The 14,967-nt window shown below is 50.4% G+C and overlaps 1 protein-coding gene and 1 long non-coding RNA gene across 6 annotated transcripts in view; both read left to right on the forward strand.

Annotated features, from left to right (window-relative positions):
* The window catches only part of Akap12 (A-kinase anchoring protein 12), a 96,954-nt gene extending 88,058 nt beyond the window's left edge, over window positions 1–8,896 (forward strand). For 4 of the 5 annotated variants that reach the window (XM_076552816.1, XM_006978095.4, XM_015996810.3 and 1 more), the window contains 2 exons: window positions 526–5,467; window positions 7,902–8,896. In XM_076552816.1, the coding sequence (XP_076408931.1) occupies window positions 526–5,459 (4,934 nt within the window). In that variant the 3' untranslated portion in view covers window positions 5,460–5,467; window positions 7,902–8,896. The remainder of the gene's footprint in view (window positions 1–525; window positions 5,468–7,901) is intronic. The other variant, XM_076552817.1, reaches the window with a different exon arrangement.
* Window positions 1–14,967, forward strand: part of LOC143268912 (uncharacterized) — a 184,297-nt gene that overhangs the window by 134,043 nt on the left and 35,287 nt on the right. The gene's annotated exons all lie outside the window — the stretch shown is intronic.

The following is a 14,967-nucleotide window of genomic DNA, read 5'->3' on the forward strand; positions in this document are numbered from 1 at the left end:
TTATTTATTATGTATACAGCATGTATGTCTGCAGGCCAGAAGAGGGCACCAGATCTCATTACAAGTGGTTGTGAGCCACCATGTGGTTGCTGGGAATTGAACTCAGGACCTCTGGAACAGCAGTCAGTGCTCTTCACCGCTGAGCCATCTCTCCAGCCCGTTTGTTTGCTTTTTGAGAATTATTTTTACTTCTATGCCTGTGTACAACGTGGGTTCTGTGCCCACAGAGGCCAGAAGAGGGCGTCACACCCAGCTCCTGTGTGGTTGCTTGGAATAGAGTTCAGGTCCCCCGCAAAAACTGCTAGTGTTGTTAACCACTGAGCCATCTCTCCAGCCCATGTAACTAATTTCTTGATAACTGAGGAAGGGCAAAGAGCAAGTGTGGAGAACCTTTGAGCTTGAAGTTTTGATGGCCCTTTGAAAGAGCAGCCATTGCCCATGTGTTAAACATTTACAATACCCACGTAGTCTCTACAGTACCTCAGTATTAATAAGAGTTCCCCTCTCCTTTCTCTTGTTAAATAGTTGGACAGAGAGAGTCAGAAGATGTGAGAGAAAAAGACCGAGCTAAAGACATGGCCGCCAACTTTGCAGTTGTTGAAGACATCACAAAGGACGGGCAGGAGGAAGCGCCTGAAATCATCGAACAGATCCCTGCTCCAGAAAGCAACGCGGAGGAGATGGCCCAGCCCGCTGAGTCCCAGGCTAATGATGTCGGCTTTAAGAAGGTATTTAAGTTTGTTGGCTTTAAATTCACCGTGAAAAAGGATAAAAATGAGAAGTCTGATACTGTCCAGCTACTCACTGTCAAAAAAGATGAAGGGGAAGGGCCAGAAGCCACAGTTGGAGCGGGTGACCACCAGGAGCCCGCCACGGAGACCGGAGAGTCAGCGTCCAAAGAAAGCGAGCTGAAGCAATCCATAGAGAAGCCGGAAGGCGCCCTGAAGCAAGCACAGAGCAGCACAGAAGAAATTCCCCTCCAGGCTGAATCTGGCCAAGTGGCTGAGGAAGAAGCCAAGGATGAAGGAGAAGAGAAACGTGAGAAAGAACCCACGAAGTCCGCAGAGTCTCCAACCAGCCCGGCCAGCGGCGAGACAACCTCTTCCTTCAAGAAATTCTTCACTCACGGTTGGGCCGGCTGGCGCAAAAAGACCAGCTTCAAGAAGCCGAAGGAGGATGAGCTGGAAGCGTCCGAGAAGAAAAAGGAGCAAGAGGCAGAAAAAGTCAATGAAGAAGGAAAAGAAAAGACAGAAGAAAGTCCTTCTGAGCAAGCCCCAGCCGCCTCCGAGCAGCAGGAGCCCGCCGAAGGCATAAACGAGGCCAGGTTGTCCGCAGACTATGAGAAGGTGGAGCTGCCCTTGGAAGATCAGGTCGGTGGCCTGGAGGGATCATCAGAGGAGAAGTGTGCCCCGTTGGCCACGGAAGTGTTTGATGAGAAAATAGAAGCCCACCAAGAAGTGGTTGCAGAAGTCCACGTGAGCACCGTGAGCACCGTAGAGAAGACGGCAGAGGAGCAGGAAGTGGGGGAGGAGACCAAAGGGGACGTGGAAGAAATGGGAGAATCCCTGTCCCCTGGAAAACCAGCGGAGACCAAGGAGGACCCCCAGGAGGCCCAGGCTGCAGAGGAGCTGGTGAAGAACAAAGAAGTGTGTGTCTCTGGAGGTGACCATACGCAGCTGACGGATCTAAGTCCCGACGAGAAGATGATGCCCAAGCACCCGGAAGGCATTGTCAGTGAGGCGGAGATGCTGTCCTCTCAGGAGAGGATGAAGGTCCAGGGGAGCCCTCTGAAGAAGCTCTTCAGTAGCTCGGGCTTGAAGAAGCTCTCTGGGAAGAAGCAGAAGGGAAAACGACGGGGCGGGGGAGATGAAGAGCCAGGAGAGCCACAGGTTCAAACCGAGTCCCCGGAGAGCGCGGATGAGCAGAAGGGAGACAGCTCAGCATCCTCCCCAGAAGAGCCCGAGGAGATCACGTCCCTGGAGAGGGGGCTGTCGGAAGCACGCCAGGAAGGGGAAGCCGAGGAGGGAGCTACTTCTGATGGCGAGAAAAAAAGGGAAGGGATCACCCCCTGGGCATCATTCAAAAAGATGGTGACACCCAAGAAACGGGTCCGAAGACCTTCCGAGAGCGACAAGGAAGAAGACGTGGACAAGGGCAAGAGCGCCACGCTGTCGTCCACAGAGAGCACCATGTCAGAAATGCAAGAAGAAGCCAAAACTGTTGGAGACGAGCAGAAGCCCGAAGAACCGAAGCGCAAGGTGGATACTTCCGTGTCTTGGGAGGCATTGATTTGCGTGGGATCCTCCAAGAAGAGAGCGAGGAAGGCATCCTCTTCGGATGACGAAGGAGGGCCGAGATCATCGGGAGAGGATGGCCACAGAGCGGAGGACGCCGTCAAAGAAGCTGGAACAGATGCTGCCCCTGCCGGCACCCAGGAACCTGATCAGGCGCAGGGAAGTTCCTCACCCGAGCCAGCCGGAAGCCCTTCTGAAGGGGAAGGTGTCTCCACCTGGGAGTCGTTTAAAAGATTGGTCACTCCAAGAAAAAAATCCAAGTCAAAGATGGAAGAGAAAACCGAAGAGTCCGGTATAGAGCCGTTGGCTTCAGATGTCGAACCGAATAAAGAAGAATCTTGGGTTTCCATCAAGAAATTTATTCCCGGACGACGGAAGAAGAGGGCAGACGGGAAGCAAGAACAAGCCGCCGCTGAAGAGGCGGGCCCGACGGAAATCAATGAAGATGACCCTGATGTCCCAGCTGTTGTGCCTCTGTCCGAGTACGATGCTGTAGAAAGGGAGAAGCTGGAAGTGCAGCAAGCTCAGAAGAGGGAGGAGAGACCCCAGCTACAGGGGCCTGTGTATGTGTCAGAGGAGCTTAGTAAGACCCTGGTTCACACCGTGAACGTGGCTGTCATTGACGGGACCCGGGCCGTCACCACTGCCGAAGAGCGGTCTCCTTCCTGGATCTCCGCTTCCGTGACAGAGCCTCTTGAACTTGCCCGAGACGAAGCCACAGTGTCCACCGTGGAGGTCATTGCAAAAGACACCCCAACGGTCGCCCCGACCCTGCCAGAGGGCAGAGATGCCCAGGACGACACAGTGACCAGCGAGGTGGAAGTCACCTCGGAAGCCGTGACAGCTGCAGAAACCACAGAGGCTCTCCATGCTGAAGAGGTCACCGAGGCATCAGGGGCCGAGGAGACCACAGACATGGTGTCGGCAGTGTCCCAACTAACCGACTCCCTCGACACCACAGAGGAAGCCACCCCAGTCCAGGAGGTAGAGGGGGGGGTGCCAGATAGAGAAGAGCAGGAGCGGCAGACACAGGCCGTCCTCCAGGCAGTCGCAGAAAAGGTCAAAGGGGAGTCCAGGGCACCCGCCACCCAGGCTGTTCAGAAAGCAGGAGCGCTGGAGAAGGTAGAGGAGGTAGAAGAGGATTCCGAAGCGCCAGCTGTGGAGAAAGAGAGGGATGCCGTGCTGGAAGAACCCGTGCAGGGAGCTGAAGCTGGGCGTTCTGCACAGAGCCCTGGGGTTGTACAGAGCCCTCCAGAGAACCTCAGAGAAGTTCCCGAAGTCACCGCGGGTGTGGAGCTGAAAGAGCGGGTCACCCCGTGCCAGGCTGCAGAGCCCCAGCAGCTGATGGAACAAGCTGGAGCCCCCGACTCATCCGAAACCTTGACAGACAGCGAGACGAATGGAAGCACCCCCCTCGCGGATTCAGACACCCCAGATGTGACACAGCAAGACGAGGCCATTGAAAGCCAGGACAGTAAAGCCCCTGCCTTGGACAGGCAGTCCCAGGCCACGGAGGTAGAGGCAGCTCCCGCTCAGGAGGAGGGACCTTCGATACCACCTAACTTGCCACCCCAGGAAGGACATGGGGGGAAACCAGGAAGAGATGCTCCAGAACCCATGCAGCAAGAACTTTCTGTGGAAACAGTGCCCCTTCTGGCAGAGACCGAGGTGGGTCACGAGGCTGGCCACTCGGATGGTGAAAAAGTCAAAGACGAACCGTGTGTTGAAGGACTGGAGGCGTCCGTGCACACCGATGGACCCGACGGCCGAGAAAAGATTGCCGAGGTGGCACGTGATGGTGAAGGGATGGGGGCGCCGGAAGGTCAAGAAGACGAGAGCCCGGGAGTGCAGGGTCTTAGCCCGGAGGAGAGAGAGACGGGAACTGATGCCGAGAAGGAGAAAATGGAAACAAAGCCAGGGGAAGTGAGTGAAGAACATGAGCAGCCGACGGCCTCTCCTGAGCCGGAAGAAGCCCACCCGCAGCTCATCCAGACAGCTGACGTGTCCGACTCAGAGAGGGGGAAGGCAGCGAGCAGCCTTGACGGGAGCTCTTCTCTCCCAGACCAAGCAGGCTGCGCAGAGGTTCAAGTTCAAAGCTCAGAGCCACCAGCAACTCAAACAGCCGGACCTGTGAGCGAGGTTGCCGACACTGTCAAGATTTCAGAAACCGATGAAAGTCCGGAGTGTGCGGGTGCACCCTTCATACCAGCAGAAGGGTCCTCTGCAAAGGGTGACTACTGGACTCTGCAGCATGGAGAGGACACTGTGCCCTTGGGACCTGCGGCTCAGGCAGAGTCGGCCCCGGGAATAACGACGTCACCCACTCCCGAGGGCACCCTGCATTCTGACCCGCGAGGAGAGAGAAGCGCATCCCAGGAGCAGAGATCAGATGAAGACGGCGGGCAGGTTGGTGGTCCTGACGGCAGGGAGAGCGCAGGAAGGGAGGAAGGCCTCGGGGTTGAGTCTGAGCTCCTGCACCTGGAGAGTGAGAGCAGCAAGCTTGTCCAGAACGTCATCCAGACAGCCGTTGACCAGTTCGCCCGTACGGAAACGGCCCCCCAAGCCTGCGCCTCCGGTTTACAGGCACAGGTTCCCGTGGTGCAGGCTGACAGCCAGGGAGCCCAGCAGACGCTGGGCAATAAAGAGAGCCCCCATCACGTCTCTGCCCAAGATGACGAAACACCGGCAGCTGGGGCCGAAGAGGGGATTGCCCTTCCTGATATTTCCAAAGGCAGGAGCGAGACGTCGTCAGAAGAGATCCACGTGCTTGCAGTTGGCAGTGCCAGTGTCAAAGACCGGCAGTGTGAGGAGGTAATTGTCCCACTCGAGGCCAAGGGAGATGGGGACGGAGCCAAACCCATGCCAGCTGATGAGTGTGCCAAATTAGGAGAAAGCGTCGAGAAGCTGCCGTCTGAATCCAAAGATCAAAGGGGGCACGCTGCCGATGGCCCCCAGCACCAAAGCTCAGCCCAGGCAGAGGCCGACGCCTCGGGAAATCTAACCAAAGAGTCTCCAGACACCAATGGACCAAAGCTCACAGAGGAGGGAGATGCCTGGGAAGTCGGGGTTCAGGAAGGAAAAATGCCGACCGAGTCGGTCAAAGAGATCAAGCCCCAGACAGAAGAGGACCTACAAGAGCCAGAGGGAGACTTGGAAGAATCCTAAGATGTTGGGTAGGTAAACTTCCTTCTGGAAGGTTGGTTCTCTGCCCCACACTTACACAATTACATGGCAGATAATTGATTTTATACAGAACCTTCTGTTGGAAATAATTAGTAACTACAGTAAGATCTAGTTGATAATTATTTTTTTCTTTAAGTTTATTTTTATGTGCATTGATGTTTTCCCTGCGAGAGGGTGTCAGATCCTCTAGAACTGGAGTTACAGACAGTTGTGAGCTGCCATGTTGGTGGCAATTGAACCCGGGTCCTCTGGAAGAGCAGCCATTGACCTTAACCACTGAGCCATCTCTCCAGCCCCCATGTTTTTTGTTTTTGTTTCTCATCAAAATCCCACTAAATCTTACTGATGTCATGGAAACAATAGCTTTGTTTTACTCTCTCTCTCTCTCTTTTTTTTTTCTTCTGTTGAGACAGGGTCTCACTATGTAGTCCTGGCTGTCCTAGAACTCACCATGTAGACCAGGCTGGCCTCTGTCCCTCTCCCTCCCATGCTGGGATTAAAGAAGTATGCCACCATACCCAGCTCAGCCAAACTTTTAACATTTTAGTTTTAGGGCCTTGGAGAGGTGCCTTGGTGGTTAAGAATGTGTACCTGCCCTTGAGACGAAAAGAGTTTGATACCCAACACCCGTGGCAGGTAATGGGCTTTCTGTACCCCAATAATAGGTTTCTCCACTGCCGCAGTAAACCAGATCAAGCCAATTTAAAAGTAAAAGGTGGAGCTGGAGAGATGGCTCAGAGGTTAAGAGCACTGGCTGTTCTTCCAGAGGTCCTGAGTTCAATTCCCAGCAACCACATGGTGGTTCACAGCCATCTGTAATAAGATCTGGTGCCCTCTTCTGGTGTGCAAGCATACTTGGAGGCAGAATGTTGTATATATAATAGATAGATAGATAGATAGATAGATAGATAGATAGATAGATAGATAGATAGCATACTTGGAGGCAGAATGTTGTATATATAATAGATAGATAGATAGATAGATAGATAGATAGATAGATAGATAGATAGATAGATAGATAGATAGATAGATACTTGGAGGCAGAATGTTGTATATATAATAGATAGATAGATAGATAGATAGATAGATAGATAGATAGATAGATAGATAGATAGATAGATAGATAGATAAAGGTATATTTGAGCCAAGCACTTTCGGTGACTCTCTAGCCCCCAGAGATGAGGCAGGGGAAGAGGACAGGGGAGAAATCACATGGTGCATCTAAAGGAGGGGTCTTAAGTACCCTGTAGGCACGGGGTGATGACGCTTCGTCCACAAGCTGGGTTTGTGCCCACTTGTAACGCTTTGGGTGGGGGTTGGGGAGCTGGCAGCTTCAGGGGAGGATGCACCACAGAGTGCTGTGCAGAACTGGACTCCCTGTGGCTTTTCTGAGAGGGTGGGGTTTGGAGAGAGAGAGAGAGAACTAATGCCAAGCTGGAGAGTCCCCCCCGAACCACAGGCAGCCCACAACCACCTGTAACTCCAGCTCTAAGGCAACTCAACCTTCTCCTGGCCCCCCAGCACCTCCGTGAGTGCAGAGTATACTCACACACAGACACATAGATAAAAATCTTTTTTTTCAAAACTAGTTTATAGCTAGTTTATAGCTGTTTGGGAGAGACGTGGGCCCCCTTCCCCCCAGCAGCTTGTCAATGCGCAGAGTATACTCACACACAGACACATAGATAAAAATCTTTTTTTCAAAACTAGTTTATAGCTAGTTTATAGCTGTTTGGGAGAGACGTGGACCCCCTTTCCCCCAGCAGCATTGACAAGCATTTTTTGACTTTGCAGTGCACCTGACCCTCGGAGGAGGCATCTCTGCTGGTTAGTCTTGCAGTAGTGGAGCACAATATGGGCCATGCTGTCTTTTGGTTTAGCCCAAGGTAGCCTTGAGCTTGCTATGTAGCTAAGGATGAGAAGGATAACCTTGAATTCCTGATGTTCCACTTTTTTGTTGTTGTTGTTGTTGTTTTGTTTTGTTTTGTTTTCGAGACAGGGTTTCTCTGTGTAGTTTTGGTACCTTTCCTGGAACTCGCTCTGTAGACCAGGCTGGCCTCGAACTCACAGAGATCCGCCTGGCTCTGCCTCCCGAGTGCTGGGATTAAAGGCGTGCGCCACCACCGCCTGGTTTTTAGAGACAGGGTCTCGCTGTGTAGCCCAGGCTGAACTTGAACTCCAGGTAATCGTTCTATCTTCAGTCTCCCCTGTCAGCAGATTACAGGCATGAGCCACCACATCTGGCTCTGGTAAGATGCATTTCTATGTGTGTGGTCTTGAGGTTGGAATGAATCCTTTTCATGGAGTTCGGTTCCGGTGTCCCATGCACCCCATTCCCACCGAGCTCTTACGCAGTCCCTCTGTTGTCGGTGAATTGCAGGAGGAAAAGAGATGTTTCATTTCTCCCCTTTCTCCCTCCTGCAGTATACGCATTGTATATTTGCAAGACCGGAATGTGAAGACAAGCCACGGAACAAAACGCTGCTGTCGGGACCTGGAGACCAAGATTGCCTGAGCCCTTGAGATGGGAGCGTGGGCCGCCCAACTGACTTCAACCTTGGAGAGCACCCCTGACAACCCTGAGACTTCACCGGGAGCTAGAAGCCAGCTAACATTCCCTTGTTTCAAGACTGCCTTTGAGTTTGCCCTCGATAGTATCCACTTCTGATTTCAGGTCCTACCGTTCCCAACCTGGAAACCAGTGTCGGCAATACCTAGTTCTACTTCTCAAACTGGAGCGACCTCCTTTATGTATTTATATGTATGTTTTATGTAGTCCTCCTCCTGTACCTATTGTATATTTTTTCCTACCGTTTAAGCACATGCCTTTTGTATTATGCAATATATAACGGGTGTGCAGCCATATTGAAGCTTTGAGAAGCTCCAAGCCTCAACCATAGCCTGTGGCAAACAGAGATAACATTCCTGGGAGGAAAGTACAAGTCTTTTCAAAGTTCACTGAGGCTTAGGTTCGTGGGTTAGTCGTCCTCTGAAAGTGGCCATTTTCCTATGCACAGCAAGCTCAGAAATAAAACGCCATTTTGAAACATCCAGAATGTCCCAATATTACTGTGACGTGTTTCTTTCTAATCCAGTCCAGGTTGGAAAGAAGTCTCCTTAGTGGCAGATTAAGCCCCTTCTCTTAATGACATGGACAGATGAGTGTGCCGAAGGCCGTGAGGTGTTTTCCATCTTATGCAGAAGGAAATCTGTTGTACTTTTTTGATTGTACTCTTATATGCTGGATCGAATTCATACGCAGAACGAAGTGAGTCCCGTTCTTTATAAATGGTATTTTGATAGATACTGGAGTGTGTCTGTGTTATATCTGTGCCCCTTTTAAGAACAATGTTGCATTATGTTCCTTTGGATAAATTGTGATTTGACAACTGATTTAAATAAAATATTTGCTTCACTTAGATTCACTGGTTTTCATTAAGTGCTGAGGGGCCTGGGTCCCTTACTTGAATGCTTGGTCCCTAGTTGGTGGGACTTGGGAAGGATAAGAAGATATGCCTCGGTGGAGGTGTGTCACTGAAGGGGTGGACTTCGAGGCTTCAAAACCTTGTGCTGTTCCCAGTTAGCTCTCTGCACTGTGTAAGAATAAAATACTGCCAAGGAGAAGATGGTGGGAGAGAAGCTGGAACTTTGTTACCAGTCACCCCGTGAAGACGACGCCACCTTTCACTGGTTTGGCACATAGAGGAAACATGATGGGGATGGGTTTTGTTGAAGGAAACCAATAGAACCAGGCATTGTGACACATCCTGTCACCCAGCACTCAGAAGGCTGAGGCAAGAGAATTGATGAAGTTCCAGACTAGCTAAGAATGACTGAGACTTTATTTAAAAAAAAAAAAAAAAAGTTTTTTTTTTTTTTTTTTTTTTTTGGTTTTTCGAGACAGGGTTTCTCTGTGTAGCTTTGCGCCTTTCCTGGAGCTCACTTGGTAGACCAGGCTGGCCTCGAACTCACAGAGATCCGCCTGGCTCTGCCTCCCAAGTGCTGGGATTAAAGGCGTGCGCCACCACCGCCCGGCCGTAAAAATAGTTTTTTATTTAAAAAAAAATTAAGGGTTGGTAAGATGGCTCAGATAGTGTCTTAGTTAAGGCTTTATTGCTGTGAGGAGACACCATGACCATGGCAGCTCTTATGAAGGAAAACATTTAATGGAGGCTGGCTTACAGTTTCAGAGGTTTCGTCCATTATTGTTATGGCAGCGTGCAGGCAGACATGGTGCTGGAGGAGGAGCTGAGAGTTCCACGTCTTGATCCACAGGTAACAGGAGACTGTGTGCCACACTGGGCATAGCTTGAGAGTATATGAGACCTCAAAGCCCGCCTCCACAGTGACACACTTCCTCCACAAGGCCACACCTCCTAACAGTGCCGCTCCCTATGGACCAAGCATTCAAACACACCAGTCTAAGGAGGCCATACCTACTGAAACCATCACAAATAGTAGAGGTACTTGCCTTGCAATTCTGATGAACTGAGTTCTACTATGTGTAGATAGTAACACATGTAAACACAGTTTTGATGTAGTTTCTGGATAGTCAGTGTGGACTTCCCTTGACATACAAACTGTGGTATTTTGAATAAGAATGGCCCACTCTGGGCTCATATATTTGTATGCTTGGTGTTGGTTACACTGCAGCGTTCGTGGCTAGCTGCTGCCCGCGGCGGCCATGCCAGCGGAGGAGAGTGCTGATCGGAAGAATCACAAGCCATGGTTACCTTTCTAGAGCTTTATTGGGACGAGGAAGGGTGCGGAGAGAGAGAGAAACAGAGAGACGGTGTGGAGGGAAGAGAACAGAAGGAGAGAGTGCAGAAAGGAAGAGAAAGCACAGAGGGCACACCCGCTTTTTAGGCATCATAAACTGGTGACGTAATTAAGGGCATAATCCTTACACTTGGTCCCTAGTTGGTGGGGCTTGGGAAGGGTAAGGAGATGTGGCTTTGGTGGAGGTGTGTTACTGAGAGGGTGGACTTTGAGGTTTCAAAAACCCATGTCATTCCCAGTCAGCTCTCAGACTTTTGGTTGTGTCTCAAGATGTAAGCTCTCAGCTACTGCCCCACGCCTGCCTACCTGCCTGCTGCTGTGGTCCATGGTCATGGATTCACCCTCGGAAAACTGTAAGCACCAATGAACTCTTCCATTAAGTTGCCTTGGTCACGGTGTCTCTTCACAGCAATAGGAAAGTAACTAAAACACCAACTAATAACCAGACAAGAATTAGAGGGGCTGGAGAGATGGCTCAGAGGTTAAGAGCACACGGGCTGATCTTCCAGAGGTGCAGTGTGCAATTCCCAGCAACCACATGGTGATGGCCCGGAACCATCTATAAAGAGATCTGGTGCCCCCTTCTGGCATGAAGGTGTACACGCAGGCAGAATACTGTATACATTATAAATCTCAAAAAAAAAAAAAATTAGATCCCCTTTCTCCAATTCTGACGGGACATGCCTCTGACCCTAGCATTTCAGGAGCAGGGGCAGGAAAATGTGGGACAGGCTGGACTACACAGCAAGTTCCAGGTCCGTCTAGTGAGAGCATTTCTCCTGCCCAATCTCACCTCCTGGGGATCCTGGAAATGAGTGTCCCCCAGCACTGCATACTCATGGGAATCTGTCACCTCCTGCCTATTGTCACTGGAATTAGTATAATCTATACCTTTTGTGCCTGAGAAAGTTGAGAGAAGGGACAACACAGGTTTAGGCTAAGGTGACCCTAGGATGAGAGACTTGGGAAAGGGAGATGGAAGATTTACAACGGTCCTTTTTTTTTTTTTTTTTTTTTTTTTTTAAGTATAGTTTTGTTTTGTTTTTTTGTTTTTCAAGGCAGGGTTTGTCTGTGTAACAGTCTTGGCTGTCCTGGAACTCACTCTGTAGACCAGGTTGGCCTCCAACTCACAGAGATCCGCCTGCCTCTACCTCCCGAGTGCTGGGATTAAAGGCAAGTGCCACCACCGCCCAGCTAAATGGTGACTTTGGGGGATTTAAGTATATATTTTTTCTTTGAAAATTTCATGCATGTATTTCAGTTACATCTACCCACCATTCCCCTGTATACTACCAACACATGCTTCTCCCAACTTCATGTCATATTCCACCCCCTCCCCTCCCATCCCTTCCCCTCTCCTCCCCTCTCCTCTGTTCTACTCTGCTCTCCTTATAACTAAGTCCAGTCAGTACTGCCAGTGTGCGCATGGGTGTGGGGCTATCCACAAGAGCTTGAGCAGCATACCAGTGGCCACACTTCCAAAGAAAAAGGACCCTTTAAAGTTCTCTTCCGCGGCTGGAGAGATGGCTCAGCAGTTAAGAGCACTTACTCTCTCTTCTCTCGGCAGACTTAGGTGTGGTTCCCAGCACCCACATAGGGCAACTCACGACCACCTGGAACTCCAGTTCCAAAGGATCCAATGCTCTTTTCTAGACTCTGTGGGCATGGCATGTGTGCTAGTTTGAATGTACTTGGCCCCTGCACTGGCTGGTTTTGTGTGCCAACTTGACACAAGCTAGAGAATTCAGAGGAAGGAGCTTCAGTTGAGGAAATGCCTCCATGAGATCCAGCTGTAAGGCATTTTCTCAATTAGTGATCAATGGGGGAGGACCCCACCCACAGTGGGTGGTGCCATTGTTGGTCCTGGGTTCTATAAGAAGGTGGACTGAGCAAGCCAGGGGGAGCAAGCCAGTAAGCAGCACCCCTCCATAGCCTCTGCATCAGCTCCTGCCTCCAGGTTCCTGCCCTGTGTGAGTTCCTGTCCTGACTTCCTTCAATGATGAACACTAATGCTGAAGTGTAAGTCAAGTAAACCCTTTCCTCCCCAACCTGCCTTTTGGTCATGGTGTTTTGTCACAGCAATAGAAACCCTAACTAAGACACCCCCATAAGTTCATAGAGAATGGCACTATTAGGAGGTGTGGCCTTGTCGGAGGATGTGTGTTACTATGGGGGCGGGCTTTGAGGTCTCTTTTACTCAAGCGCCCCTTAATGTGACTTTCAGACCATTACCTGTTGCCTGCAAGATGTAGGACTCTCAACTACTTCACCAGCACCACATCTGCCTGCACATCACGATGATCCCCACCATGATGATAGCTGCACCTCTGAACTGTAAGTGAGCCACACCAACTTTATAGGAGTTGCCCCATGATGTCTCCTCACAGCAATAGAAACCCCAACTAAGACCACATGCAAATGGCGCACAGATATACATACAGGAAACCATCCCTACACATAAACATCTTCTTTGAAAGAATCACTTGGAGAATCGGGCAGGAGAGGTGGCTCAGCAGTTAAGACTGTTTGCTGCTCTTGCAGAGGACCAGGGTTCAGTTCTCATCATCCACATTGGGTGACAACCATCTGGAACTTTCAGAGGAAGATTTTTAACCCATTATTTCATTAAATATTTATGTAATTTGTTTCTTGAGACAGGGTTTCTCTATGTAGTCCTGGTTGTCCTGGAACTCACTCTGTAGACCAGGCTGGCCTCAAACTTGGAGATCTGCCTGCCTCTGCCTCCCAGGTGCTAGGACTAAAGGTCTGCACTGCTACCACCCAGCTCTTTTAAATATTTATAGAAAAATTGTGAAGGATGGAAGGTTGTGAAGCTTTTACCAGCAGCGATCTTGCAGTGATCTGAATCTGGGTGGTCTCTGATGCTATCTATGCCTTTCTTTGTCTTGAGACTGGCCTGGAACTTGCTGTGTAGATCAGGCTGCCCTCAAACTCCTAGAGAATCACCTGTTTCTGCCCCCAGAGGGCTGGCGTGTGCCATCACACCTGGCTCTGCTGCCTTTTGATTTCCCCCCTGACCCGTGTGAAGGGCAGGGCAACTTGCTTCTTGGAAACTTTAGTGCATCTATTACTTTGCCTTCTCTCTTTTTCCTCTTCATCTTCCTCCTCCTCCTTCCCTCTCCCTTCTCTTTAAGCAAGGTCCCAGTTTACTGCAGACTAACCTGGAACTCATGCTGTAGCTCAGGCACAGCCGGAACACATAAGGACCCTCCTACCTCAGCCCCTGAAGTGCCTGGCCTTTGGTTTTGTTTCCTGACAGTTTGACTATCTAGTTCTGGCTGGGCTGTAACTCATGGTAATCCTCCTGTCTCTGCTTCCCAAGCACCGGCATCCCAGGCATGCGCCACTCCTCCCAGCTCTTTGACAACATTCTTGGGGTCCAAGCACGTCTGAAGTGAGGACAGGAAGTTCAGAACAACCCTAGGGGCTTCCAGATCTTCCCATTCTGAGAAGCTAACAGAAGGGAAGACAGGACAGTCCTTCTCCAGCAGAGATGACCGGGACACCTGTGCTGCTCTGAGTGGGATCAGCATCAGCATCAGCACCATCCGGGGACTTCTTAGAAACTAGCGGGCTCCAGGCTGAGGTGCCATTCAGTTAGTAGGATGCTCATCCCATGCTGCATTCCATCGCTAGCACCGCATAACCTGGGTGTGGTGGCATTTGCCTGCAATCCCAGCACTCGGAAGGGGTAGACTGGAGGAATCGGGAGTTTGAGGTCACTCTCAGCTACATACGGAGTGTGAGGCCAGCCTGGCTTTACAGGACACCTCCAAAACAATAAAAGAAACTCCTGAGTCCATCTTCTTTTCGAGACAGGGTTTCTCTGTGTAACTTTGCACCTTTCCTGGATCTCACTCTGTAGCCCAGGCTGGCCTCGAACTCACAGAGATCCACCCGGCTCTGCCTCCCAAGTGCTGGGATTAAAGGCGTGCGCCACCACTGCCTGGCTTCATCCACATCCTTTTAAGAGTAGGGCCAACAATCTTTTGGAGAGTTGTGTGACACACAAAGTTGGGGGGGCCTCTGTGGTAATGTAAAACTTTAAAATACTTTGAAAGGCAGGGCATGGTTGAACATGCTGCAAGCCTTTAATCCCAGCACTCGGGAGGCAGAGGCAGGCCGATCTCTGACACAGAAAAACTCTGTGACAGTCCCATCATATCAGAGACATCACGAATGGGCCCTTAGGAAGGGTCGTCTATGAAACCCAGAGAGAAGCCTCATTAAGAGGGAGAGCTTAAAGAAAAAGAGAGCTGTCACAGGTAGAGTGAGGGGGCGGGGCCCTGAAGAGGAGCCTTTAGAGCAGCGGTTCTCAACCTGTGGGTCGAGACCCATTTAGTAAACCTCCATCTTCAAAAATATTGACATTATGACTCATAACAGCAGCAAAATTGCCTGGTCTACAGTGTGAGATCCAGGACAGCCAGGGCTACAGACAAAGGAACCCTGTCTCGAAAAAAACAAACAAGCAAACAAAAAATAAACAACAAAAAAAAAAAACCACAGTAGCAAAATTACAGTTATGGAATAGCAACTAAAATAAATTTATGGTTGGGGGTGATTACAATACGAGGCACTGTATTAAAGGGTCGTAGCATTAGGAAGGTTGAGAACCGTGGCTCTCGAGAAATGCCTCTGAGCAAAGGGAAGTATCTGACAGATTTCCTATCCTTTCAGGGGTGGGCAG

This window comes from Peromyscus maniculatus, chromosome 16 (assembly GCF_049852395.1).
Source record: "Peromyscus maniculatus bairdii isolate BWxNUB_F1_BW_parent chromosome 16, HU_Pman_BW_mat_3.1, whole genome shotgun sequence".
Classification (NCBI taxonomy): Eukaryota; Metazoa; Chordata; class Mammalia; order Rodentia; family Cricetidae; genus Peromyscus; species Peromyscus maniculatus.